This window comes from Phaseolus vulgaris, chromosome 10, assembly GCF_051622355.1.
Source record: "Phaseolus vulgaris cultivar YP4 chromosome 10, ASM5162235v1, whole genome shotgun sequence".
Taxonomy (NCBI): domain Eukaryota; kingdom Viridiplantae; phylum Streptophyta; class Magnoliopsida; order Fabales; family Fabaceae; genus Phaseolus; species Phaseolus vulgaris.
The window spans coordinates 5396162-5409248 of NC_143507.1; the positions used below are offsets into that span (position 1 = coordinate 5396162).

Consider the following 13087-nt stretch of genomic DNA (forward strand, 5'->3'; position numbering starts at 1 on the left):
TTTTTATTATAGTGAAATGTATTAGTGTTTTCTAAAAGAAATTGGAAGAAATTCTATTTGAGGGGATCAATATAAAAAGCAAAGTGTTCATTGTTTTCTCTGTCCTTGCACAAGTTTTATAAAATCATTTTGAAAATCATTTTTCAACCAATAAATACTTTAATTGTCCTTTCTAACCATCTTCATCTTTCAAATATTTGTAAAAAAGTTTTAGAATTTCATTCAATCTTTTTTTCTCTAGAGTTAACATGTTAACAATTACATTACGCATATTACTTAAAATATAACCTTTAATAAGAAAAATTATTTTTGCAACACAAATGAAGGAGGAGGGAAGTCGATGAAAATATAAGCAGTTCAAAATTTAGAAAAAAAATGCTAAGATGAAGTGTTGTACATGTCAACAGTATAGTCACAACAATAAGTAATATATTTATTATTTATGATGAATAAGGTAATTACACAACTCCCAGATTCAAACTAAAGTTTACAAAAACATATAAATGCACATCAAACAATAAATAAATTAAGAACATCAATTGAAGCTGTAAATAAATATTTAAAAGTGTCTAAAATTTTCTAAAATTAAAACCATGAAAGCTAAAGCTAAGACTAAGTACCATAAGATAAAAAAAATAAAATTCTATCATCATGTATCCTAGGATATTATAAAAGTTGGTAAACTATTGACTCATATAATGATTATGATCAATTGCATTACATAATAGTTACACTTATCCATCCAAGTTATAGGACTCGAAACCAAACCCCAAATAATATTGCAAGCAAACTGCAGCAGCCAGAATTCAAATCCAAGTCTTTCCAGTGACCAAGTGGAAGCATTGACCACTGGACCAGACAAGTTCTTTGGTCATATTATCATTTTTATTATACTTATACATATTAATATAATTTATACATATTAATATAATTTATACATATTAATATAATTTATACATATTAATATAATTTATACATATTAATATAATTAATAATAATAATAATAATAAAATAAATTATATTCATATTATTAATATTATATTCATATTATTAATATTATATTCATATTATCAATATTATATTCATATTATTAATATTAATTTTGATATAAATATACATTTAGATATTTATTGTGTGTGTATAGTAGTTTTATTTGACTTGAGTAATATTACTTTTATCCGGATATAGATAGATAGAGAGAAAAAGGAAGAAATTATATAATATTAATATAACTTTAATACTATAAATACATATATATTGATTAATATATTTTTTTTATTTAATCATTAATTTTTTAAAATTCATGGTTAAATTTAAATTTACTTTCATATTATATATATATATATTAATATAAAATTATTTGATATCTTATTTTCAAATATAGGTTATTATAGGTAGTTGTGAAGTTTTTGTTAGATGACTATATAGGTGCTTTTATCTTACACTTCTTTTCTGATTTAAGATTCTTGTATAAGGATTGAAATATCCTTAAAATGTTTCCTTTAATTTTTTTTATTCTTTGTCGATAAAAAAAATCTTATTTTCAAATATTTACTTGCATAGATTAAAATTGATATAATGTATAATTTTTAAAATATTTTAAATTATAAATTATTTAATCACTTTGTCATTATGATTTATATATTAGTAGAAAAGGTTATTTAGTAACAAATTTTTACATAGATTTATGGAATAATTAATATAGTTTAAACTATAATGATATGCTAACTAGTAATCTGTATTAGAGATTTAATTAATAGTTAATGTAAAAGTCATCATTTTATGTTAAAAGATAATATTGTTTGTTGACAATATTCTTTACTATAACACACAAGTAAAACCAACTACCTATAATGAACTTAATTAAGTCAATATGATCGTAAAATAATAATTAATATGATAGTTGATTTTAATGTAATAGGTAATATGATGACTATGAGTATGACATATATTAAATGTGATTCATACTAATAGATAATATAATAAATTATGTTTAGATTCAAGTAGATTATAGATAAATTAAATGTGATTCATATGTTAATATTGTTAGTATTATTATTGTTAGTATTATTAATATTGTTAATATTATTAATAATAAGTATAATAAAAATCATAATAAAACTAAAGAATTTGCTTGGTGTAGTATTTAAATTTTCTTTGGTTGCTGAAGGAACTTGACTTTGAATCCCATTCATTGCTAATTTTATTTTATGGTGCCAATATTTACATACGGAAACCCGCTCCATGGCGTCAAAATTTACATACGGATGTCTTTTATTCTTGTGTATGGTGGCTTTGGATGATCCTTCATCACTTATGTAAATTTTGGCACTATAAAATAAAATTTAAAGTCAATGAGATTCAAAGTCAGGTTCCTTCAATAATTAAAGAAAATTTAACCACTACACCAAACAAATTCTTTAGTATTATTATAATTTTTATTATACTTATTATTATTAACAATAATAATATTAATAATAGTAATATTAATAATATGAATATAATATTAATAATATGAATATAATTTATTTTATTATTATTATTAATAATAATTATATTAATAATAATTATATTAATATGTATAAAATATATTAATAATAATAAGTATAATAAAAATGATAATATGACTAAAAAACTTATCTAGTCTAGTGGTTAATCCTTGCACTTATTCATTAATATGGGGTGAACCTCCATTAGATTTGTACAAGAATTGTGTGTTGTGATTTACCTAAGGTCTTGAGTGCTGCTAGAATTGGTGGATGCCCAACCCTGATCATGCAACATAAAAAAGACAACATTTTGTGCTTAAATAGCCTTTGCTTTTTTCCTAACATCCTTTCATAAATGACACAAACAAATTAAATCAGTTGATAAACAATTTATTGATTACTTTTACTATGAAATAATTGAACTAACCTTCCATTTTTCATCTTCACAGCTTTGAACAAATAAACACCAATTTTTTCGTCAATGTCGACGTAGTTTGTACAAGGATTTTTACCTCTTTTTTATCCAAAAACATTTGGCGTCATCAACTTTGACTTAAATTGTTGAAACTTAATACCAATAGAAACCTTTGATTTCAATGCCTGTACATTAGAGACTGTTAACTTCGTTGTTTTATTCATCAAATAAAAGCCTTAATATAGGCAATACATAAGGAGGAATATCCAAACAAATAGAAATAACCAAAAAATAGGAAACAAATTTTTATTTCCTAAAAACTAGGACAACAACTGATGCCTAATATCTAACAGCAGCATAACTAATGCCTAATATCTAGCACAACATAACAGTAACATAAGACTTAATAAAAAGTATCTCAACAAATCCTCCGTTAAATTGAAAGTTTTCAACAACTATCAGTTTAACTATCATTCAAACTACAAACTCCTAATAAATTCCTTAACTTATGAAATGTAGACAATTTCAACGGTTTGGTTAGAATGTCAGCGACTTGATCTTCACTCTTGCAGTAGAGAACTTCAATAACTTCATCTTTTGTGAGATCCCTTAAGAAATAAAACCTGACATCTATGTGTTTGCTCCTGCCATGAAACACGGGATTTTTGGAGAGTTTGATCGTTGATGTGTTGTCACAATAAATTGCAGTTGGTCTTCTTTGTTTGAACTACAACTCCTCAAGTATCCTTCTGAACCATATAGCTTGACAGGCACAAGCTGTAGCAGCTACAAATTCTGCCTCAGTGGTTGATAAAGTGACATTGCTTTTTAGAAGACCAAGCAACAACTCCTGAACCCAACATGAACACATAGCCCGAAGTACTTTTTCTGTCATCTTTGTCTCGGGCATAATCACTATCAGTAAAACCACAAAAATCTGATTTGTCTCCTCTCTTATAAAAGACTCCGTAATCAATTGTTCCCTGCACGTAACGGAGAATTCGTTTGGCAGCTGCAAAATGAATCTCCTTTGGGCATTCCATATACCTACTAACAAGGCTAACAGAATACATTATGTCAGGTCTAGTAGTAGTCAAATACATCAGACTCCCCACAATTTGTTTGAACACTTTGCTGTCCACTTTCCGCCCTTCTTCTGGATATTTCACAAGTTGAAGACCAACTTCAGTTGGAGTTTCAACAAGATTGCAGTTCTTCATTCCGAACCTGTCAAGAATTTCTCGAGCATACTTTCTTTGAGTAATAAAATTACCAACAACAGATTGCACTACTTCAATGCCAAGAAAATAGTGCATCATTCCAAGATCAGACATATCAAATTCAAGCATCATGGATTGCTTAAATTTTGCAAACATATCAACATCATTTCCAGTATAAATCAAGTCATCTACATATAAGGACACAACAAGCATCTTTTCTCCTTCAACTTTAACAAACAGAGTATGCTCATATGGACATTTAAAAAAACCTTCCTTCAAAAAATAGGCTTCAATGCGACTATACCAAGCTCGTGGGGCTTGTTTAAGTCCGTATAAAGCCTTTTTCAACTGATATACACTTTGAATTCATCTCCTTTAACATAACCAGGAGGTTGTTTGACAAATACCTGTTCTTTCAAGTCTCCGTGCAAGAAAGCCGACTTGACATCCAACTGGAAAATGGGCCACGAATTTTGTGCTGCCAATGCAATCAGTAATCTGATTGTATCATGTCTTGCTACTGGAGCGAACACTTCTTCATAATCTACACCGAATTCTTGCTTGTAACCTTTTGCCACCAAGCGAGCTTTATACTTGTCCACCTCACCATTTTCTTTCAACTTGGTCTTGAAAATCCACTTCACATCGATTGTTTTCTGCCCTTTTGGAAGCTCAATCAACTTCCATGTGTTATTTCTTTCAATAGCTGCAAGCTCTTCATCCATAGCTTTTCTCCATTTTGATTGCTTTATTGCTTCTTCAAAGGTTATAGGATCACAATCTGCAAAAAGAGCAAAATGAACAGCTGGATCCTCAGATTGACCAATTCCTGTTACTTCATAATCATCCATCCATGTTGGTTTTTTTCTGCTTCTTGGTTCTCTTGCAACTGTCGGTGAAATTTGAGTCACCACTTGTTCATCTTGAGTAGTGGTTAGTTGCTGCAACACCACTGTATTATGTTGATTTTCAGCTTCATCTCGCCCATCAAAGTCTGCTGGAATTTGTCGTTGAGAATCAGATTCACTCCATGTCCAGAAATTTTCTTCGTCAAATATTACGTCTCGATTAATGACAATTTTCTTGGTGATGGGATTATATAGTTTGTAAGCTTTGGAACAATCACTAACACCAAGGAAAATGCATTTCTCACCTTTGTCATCAAGTTTCGTTCTTGTTTGTTCTGGAATACGGGCATAACTAATACACCCGAAAATTCTGAAATGATCAACATTAGGCTTTCGACCGCTCCAAGCTTCCTCCGGTGTCATATTTTGAACAGAGAATGTAGGACTTTGATTCAAAATATGAATGCTCCAATTAACAGCTTCAAGCCAGAAAACTTTTGGAACACTGCTTCTTGTTAAGAGACTGCGCACCATATTCATTATAGTGCGATTTTTGCGCTCACAGACACCATTTTGTTGGGGCGTATAGGCTGCTGTCAGTTGCCTTCTAATGCCATTGCTTTCACAAAAATTTGCAAATTCTTGTGAATTGTATTCCCCGCCTCGATCTGTGCGAAGTACTTTGATTTGGCTTCCTGCTTCTTTCTCAACCATAATTTTAAAGCTTTTGAAAGCTTCAAAAGCATCAGATTTGGCCTGCAAAAACTAAACCCATGTCTTTCGACTAAAATCATCAATGAAGGTAATTATGTATCTTTTACCTCCATTTGAAGATGGATTAATTGGGCCGCAAAGATCAGAATGCACCAGCTCCAACACATTTTTGGCTCTCCATGATTTTCCCTTAGGAAGTTGATTACGTTGTTGCTTGCCAACTGCACATTCCTCACATACTTGAGAAGGAGTTTCAATTTGAGGGAGACCACTGACCATATTCTTTCGTTGCAAAGTGCTTAAGCCACCAAAACTCAAGTGGCCATAACGAAAATGCCATAACCACGATGTATCTGTTACGTTGGCCGAGAAGCAGGAATAACTCGAACTCTGCACCTGAAGTGGAAACATACGATTTGTTGTCATGCTAACTTGAGCAATTAAACCTAGCCTTGAATCTTTAATTCAACATAATCCATTTTTAATGGATATCTCATAACCCTTTTCCTGTAGCTGACCAATACTAAGTAAATTGGTCTTTAAATCTGGAACATAAAACACATTAGAAATTGTGTGAAAAGAGTTATCTTTGGCATGTAAAGTGACATTGCCTTTTCCCATGACAGATACAATAGAGTTATCACTGAACTTGACGGTATTGCGGAAGCTTTCATCCAATTCAGAAAATGCCTTCTTGTCTCCGCACATGTGGTTGCTACACCCGGTGTCCAAATACCACAAATTTTGAGTTTCTTCACTTGCATAACACACCATCAAGAGAGAAACTTCTTCTTCCTTCTCTGCAAAGTTAGATACTTCTGCACTCTGTCTATTTAAATTTGTTCGACAGTCTGATTGGTAATGACCATACCTATGGCAGCGATAGCACTCAACATTTGATTTGTCTACTGACTTTGGTCTCTGAGTTGTTGAGTCATGTCCTCCACGTCCCCTTCCTCTTCCTTGAAATTGATTATCATTCTGCTGATGATGCTGTTGATTACCTCGACTATAGCTTCCTCTCCCCCTACTCCGACCTCGGCCTCTACCTCGACCTCCATTTGTTTTAAATTGATTATCTGTGGTTGCTTTCAGCGCGTGCTCTTCTTTATCCTGCTGGATGATTTTCTTCTAATGAACTAACAAAGAACTTTGCAATTCATCAATGGAGAGTTCATCAATATCCTTCGATTCTTCGATAGAGCAGACAACAAAATTAAATTTCGGTGTCATTGATCGAAGAATTTTCTCAACAATTGTGATATCCTGCATTTTCTCTCCATGGATCCTCATCTTGTTCGCAATTGCCATAGTTCTTGAAAAGAAATCTGCAACTGCTTCTCCTGACTTCATACGCAAATTCTCAAATTCAGTTCGGAGTCCTTGGAGTTGTACCCTTCTTGCCTTCACATTGCCTTGATACTTCTTCTTCATGGAGTCCCAAATTTGCTTGGAGGTTTCTTTGCAAAGAATAGTCTCCAAAATGGAACGATCGATTGATTGAAACAAATAATTTTTAGCCTTAAGATCTTTCAATTTTAAGGCTTCAAATTCTGTTTTCTGAACTTCCGTAGCTCCTGTTGCTGGTTCTGCTACTCCAGATTCAACAACATTCCAATACTCCTTGGACCTCAAGAAGTTTTCCATGAGCATGCTCCAATGATCATAGTGACCATCGAAGCGCGAAATAGCTGGTTGTACGAAGTTGTCTGAGGAAGCCATTGAATGTTAGCTGCTGCTATTGTATGTAACTCAAGCTCTGATACCACTATTAACTTCGTTGTTTTATTCATCAAATAAAAGCCTTAATATAGGCAATACATAAGGAGGAATATCCAAACAAATAGAAATAACCAAAAAAATAGGAAACAGATTTTTATTTCCTAAAAACTAGGACAACAACTGATGCCTAATATCCAACAACAGCATAACTAATGCCTAATATCTAGCACAGCATAACAGTAACATAAGACTTAATAAAAAATATCTCAACAGAGACATCAAAATGCATCTACATGACAATACCATCAAGTTAAGATAGGACTTTAGTATAAAAAACAAATATATTATAAAAATAAGATTATATACATAGAGGTGAGATGGGGAGAAGAATGATTCAGGAAAGACTTTCTGGGAAAAGGGTGCTCATTGTACTTGACGATGTGACTGAGTTTGATGCATCAGTAGTATCGGAATGCCTTGAATGGTTCAGTGGAGGAACTGTAATAATCATTACAACAAGAGATGTAGACCTACCAAGGATTCTTCAAGTTGATTTTGTTTTTCCGTTAAAGCCAATGAACGCAAACGAGTCCCTTGAGCTTCTTAGTTGGCATGCATTTGGAGAAGCAAAACCAAAAGAAGAATACAATTACCTTGCAAAAAGTGTAGTTAGTCGTTGTGGAGGACTACCTCTAGCTCTTGAAGTCATTGGAAGTTGTTTATTTGAAAGGACAAAAGAAGAATGGAATAGTGTTCTGTTAAAATTGGAGAAAATTCCCCTGCACGACATTCAACGGAAATTGAAAATAAGCTTCGATGGTTTACTCAATGAAAAGGAAAAAGATTTATTCCTTGATATATGTTGTTCCTTCGTTGGTAAGGGCAGATCCTATGTTACCAAGATCCTAAATGGCTGTGGAGTAGATGCTGATACTGGAATAAGAGTTCTCATAGAACGTAGCTTCATACAAATTAAAAAGAACAAACTTGCAATGCATCCTTTGCTACAAGAAATGGGAGAAGAAATTATCCGTGAAAAATCAAAAAAGGAATTTTGGATGGAGAGGAGGAGACTGCAGTTTGATGATGCAGAATATGTATTGACAGATAATTCAGTAAGAACATTCTTTATTTACGGTTTCTAAAACTTCTCATTTTCAGTACATTTGTTTTTCTTTACTCTTTTGATCACAGGGGAGAAACTCTCGGGCAATGCCTGAGAAACTGCGTTCAGCCAGAAGAGAACAATCAAGACTCCTGCTGAAACTCGCTGGAAGTTCTGAGTACACTTCTAGGAAATTGAGATGGATCAATTTGCAAGGGTCTTTTTCAGAATGCGTACTTGACGGCTTTCATCTGCATGATGCAATAGCGATTCACTTAAAACACACTCATCTTCGACACCTCTTGAAAGAACCTCAGGTTTTTTATTACGTGCCATTTTCTATTAAAACACAAAGCTAACTAAAACAAAATTGTAACCTAGTGCTGTTTCATTTTGATTTTCTTCTCTGATACTTGTCAAAAAAACTGTCACGGTGTAGGTTTTGAGGTGGCTCAAAGTCCTTAATCTTAGTCACTCCAAGTGTTTAATAGAAACCCCTGACTTTTCCGGATTACCAAGTCTTGAACAGCTCATTCTCAAAGATTGTCCAAGATTGCACAAAGTACACCAATCTATTGGATGTCTCTCCAATCTTACACTGCTAAATTTGAAGGACTGCACAAGTCTAAGAAATCTCCCCAGAAATTTATATACGTTAAAATCCTTAAAAACTCTCATTCTCTCTGGTTGTTCGATGATTCATCCATTGGAAATAGATACGGTGCAAATGGAATCCTTGATAACTCTAATTACAGAAAATACAGTTGTTAAACAAGTGCCTTTTTCAGTTGTAAGCTCAAAAAGCATTGGATATATATCCCTAAGTGGATTTGAGAGATTGCCACGTAATCTTTTTCCTTCTATCATTCGGTCTTGGATGTGCCCTACAAAGAATTCCACATCTTATATTAATTCGTTTTGCATGGATATGGAGGATGATAGTTGGGATGATATTACACCCTTGCTTAGCAGCCTTGTAAATCTTCGAAGTGTTTTGGTGCAATGTGACACCGAGTTTCAACTGTCTAAGCAATTGAAAAATATTCCGGTGGAATATTTTGCAACTACTACAGAATCGGGAATTTCAAAGCAGCACTTCAGGTCTTCTTTGATTGGTGTTGGAGCATATCATGAATTCTTCAATGCTGTCAGCCATAACGTATCTAAGGTTCTTCTCTAGCTTTCCCTTTGGTTGTAGCAGATAATTTGAATAGCAAAAATTATAAAAATGTCTAAGCTTTTTATCACATGGTACAGGTAACAGTAAGCAGTGAGTCATGTGATGTTTGTCTCCCAGTTGACAATGATCCTTATTGGTTGGGCCATATGGGTGAGGAACATTCTGTTTCTTTCACTGTGCCTCTAGATCGTGACTTGAAGGGAATGGTTTTGTGTGTTGTTTATTCATCAACCCCTGAAATAGACGCAACTGAATGTCTTAGAAGTGTCTTAATTGTTAACTACACAAAGTGCACATTGCATATACACAACCATGGCACAGTAATTTCCTTTAATTATATAGATTGGCAGGGTATATTGTCAAATTTAGAATCTGGAGACAAGGTGGAGATTTTTTTGAGTTTTGGTCGTGGATTGGTTGTCAAGAACACAGTTGTCTATCCCATATGTGGTGAATCAAATTACTTGAGAAAAGAGCCAAAGAAAAATTCTCTCCTTAGATTCATAAAGAAAATTGTAAGGTGACTTCAGGTAAGTCATTGATCTTCTTTGAGAACAGGAGGATCCCTTTAGTTATGGAATTAATCATTGTTTCCTTGCTTCCACTTCATCTTTTTTCCATTTTTCCAGTATAGCTTATTGTTAAGAAATTCATGTTTATTTTAGCCTTGTTTCTCACTCCTCAAATTGTGCTTCACTTCAGCTGTTTATCTTATTTGTTTGCTTCCTGTTAATTTTGTCAATTCTTTTCCCTTTTAGCATTTAATATCTCAATAAGAATTTCTCTTTAAAAAAGCATGCACTATGAAATAAAAACATGTTGTTATGAGCTTTGCTTTGCTAGGTAGTCTCTGTTTTCGTTCCAACATAATAAGCATCAATCCCTTTATTTAAGACTAAATGAAACAAATTTTAATTTCACTTCTCGTTTTTACACTTATTTTATTTTTTTATGTATAATTTCTGTTGTTTGTAATCATTTCTTGGCGCGCTCAACTGAGGGGAGAAAGAGTCGTACAAGTGAGGGGGTTACCAAGAAGAAGATGCAGAGAGCTTCGAAACGAAAGACATGCAAGTTGAGCGCGTAAAGGATAAAACTACTAAATAGACATAAAAAAGACAATTGTTAGGTCAAAATCTGTCATTATGGGATTTTTAAATTTAGATGACGGTGGAGTCCAAAACTATCGTCTATTTTAAATTCTTAGACGATGGTTCTCCTTATAAATTGTCGTCTTTATTTGATTTTTTATATAGACTATGAATTTTTTAATAAGATGATTCACATCTATAAATTGTCAGACTATAAAGTGTTGTAGTATTGTTATTTTGCACTAATGTCTATACTAGTTAAAGAAAGCAAGCCAATTTGCTGGGTTAGTTGGGAAGATGTGTGCAAACCTAAAGAAGAGGGAGGATTGGGTTTAAGAGAAATACGAAAGTTAAACCATACTCTCCTAGCTAAATGGAGATGACGTTGTATCTCTCAAGAGGAGGGAAGGTGGAAGGAGTTATTGGACTCAAAGTATGGGTTGGAGCCTGGAAGCGTCCATACACTAGTCAAACTCCAATCTTGGTTGTGGAAAGATCTCTATAAAGTGTGCAAGGAGGGAGGAGGAAAAGGATGGTTTCAAGAAGAACTAAGCTGGAAACTAGGGTGTGGAGACAAAGTAAAGTTCTGGGAGGAGGTGTGGGTTGGGAGCTCTGATCTCAAATCCTTGTTTCCTAGATTGTTCTCTCTATCCTTAAACCAGGGGCAAACAGTGGGTGAAGTTGGCGTGTGGATTAATTTGGATTGGAGATGGAGGCTGACATGGAGGCGTGCCAAAGTTGAGTGGGAATCTTCACTGGAAGCATACCTCTTTACACTGCTATCAGGGGCACTAATGAGAAGGAATGACGTGGATGTGCAAGTGTGGGGGAAGGAAGAACCAAGCCATTTTTTTTGTGAATTCTGCTTATGAGTGCCTTGCCAAGCAGTCTCGTGGAACCTAATCCGATGTGTTTAATCTCCTTTGGAAGACTAAGGCATTCCCAAATGTGATCGTGACAACTTGGAGAGTGCTGCTGGATAGAATCCCAACAAGGGTGAGTTTGAGTAGGAGAGAGGTGATGATGGAATCTACGATATGTGCAATGTGTCAACTTAAGGAGGAGTCTTGTCAACATATCTTCTTGGAGTGTAAATACACACAATGAGTATGGTCCTTGTGCTTCAAATGGATAGGTATCTCTTTTGTTCAACAGAATGATTTAAATCTACATTTTATGAGTTTTTATCTAAGCAATGCTAGCAAGAAGCAAAACCTGGTATGGAAAGGTGTTTGGGCATCTGTTATTAGGTGTATCTGGGACCAAAGGAACCTGATTGTATTCAAAACAGGGCTAGTAGACTGGATTCTTAATCCAATGCTTTGCATTAGAAGTTATAATTAGGACTCCCAGATGCCAAGAGTTTTAAGACTACGACCTATACTGGATTTATAGTTGGTTGGAGGTGTTGGTGGGTTTGTCACGGCCTGCAGTTGGTGCAAGATGGAAAGGACATATGCGCTTGTATGCAAGGGAGTCAAAAGGAATGTTAAGGACATGATGGAGGATTCTGTTTTGATGTGTCTTATAACAGACCAATAGAGGCAGGGTGTATGTTGGTTCAGGGTTCTTTTTGCAGGAAACAAAAACTGTGTTTTTTATGGTGTTTTGGTTGTTGTGGAAATCCCTAAGTGTGTTTGCTGATCAACTAGTGGTCTCACATGTGAATGGTAGCAGTAGAGGTTGTGGTGGGGATTCAGACATGTTGGGGGATGTAAGTCGAAGTTGTAAACTCCAACCAATCTAAGTGCGAGATGGACCCTGACAAGTAGGAAGTTGGTTTCTGATAAAAGTGAGCTTAAAATGAGCAAACAGGGGGAAGCCAAAGTCCAAAAAGGAGCGAATGGAAGATGCTGCATTGAAGTGATTAATTCTGTGACAAGTGCTACAATCGTGCCACTGCAAGCTGGGTAGAAGGAATGTCAATGAGGTGGTGGAGATAACCAATATTTTGGTGTATTTTGATGGCTTTGTAGCTGTAGTTTGCAGTGCTTATAACATTCCAATACGAGCACGGTGCTAGCTGGAATAGGATGTCTAGCTTATGCAGCAAACATTATCTATTTGTTCATCTCTTTATTCTTGGAGATTCTTAATGTGATTTGGTTTATGTAAAAGGGTTGGGATACCCCTTTTGTATCCCTCTTAATTTAATTTCATTATTTGCTGATAAAAAAAAAACTTATAATATTACAAATAATGAAGTCAATTTGTGATTTTATGGTTAAAGAGCTTATCCAATAATTTTATTATTTTATAAAAATGGTAAATGCATGTAAACATATTTAATGTTTAGAAAATAT

The 13087-nt window shown here is 33.8% G+C and overlaps 1 protein-coding gene and 1 pseudogene across 1 annotated transcript; one reads left to right on the plus strand and one right to left on the minus strand.

Moving 5' to 3' along the window:
* Nucleotides 1-6151: 6151 nt before the first annotated feature.
* On the minus strand, nt 6152-7408 carry LOC137819142 (uncharacterized; annotated as a pseudogene).
* Nucleotides 7409-7776: 368 nt separating this feature from the next.
* On the plus strand, nt 7777-10302 carry LOC137819552 (TMV resistance protein N). Its single transcript, XM_068623437.2, has 4 exons — nt 7777-8523; nt 8603-8830; nt 8953-9681; nt 9771-10302. Exons 1-4 carry the CDS (start codon nt 7786-7788, stop codon nt 10215-10217), a joined length of 2142 nt encoding a protein of 713 aa, XP_068479538.1. The 5' UTR covers nt 7777-7785; the 3' UTR covers nt 10218-10302.
* The last annotated feature ends 2785 nt before the right edge of the window (nt 10303-13087 follow it).

Coding starts and splice junctions, on each gene's coding strand:
- LOC137819552 (XM_068623437.2), top strand. CDS start 7,786: ATGGGGAGAAGAATGATTCAGGAAAGACTTTCTGGGAAAAGGGTGCTC. Junction 8,524..8,602: donor ATGTATTGACAGATAATTCA/GTAAGAACATTC, acceptor TTTTGATCACAG/GGGAGAAACTCTCGGGCAAT. Junction 8,831..8,952: donor ACCTCTTGAAAGAACCTCAG/GTTTTTTATTAC, acceptor GTCACGGTGTAG/GTTTTGAGGTGGCTCAAAGT.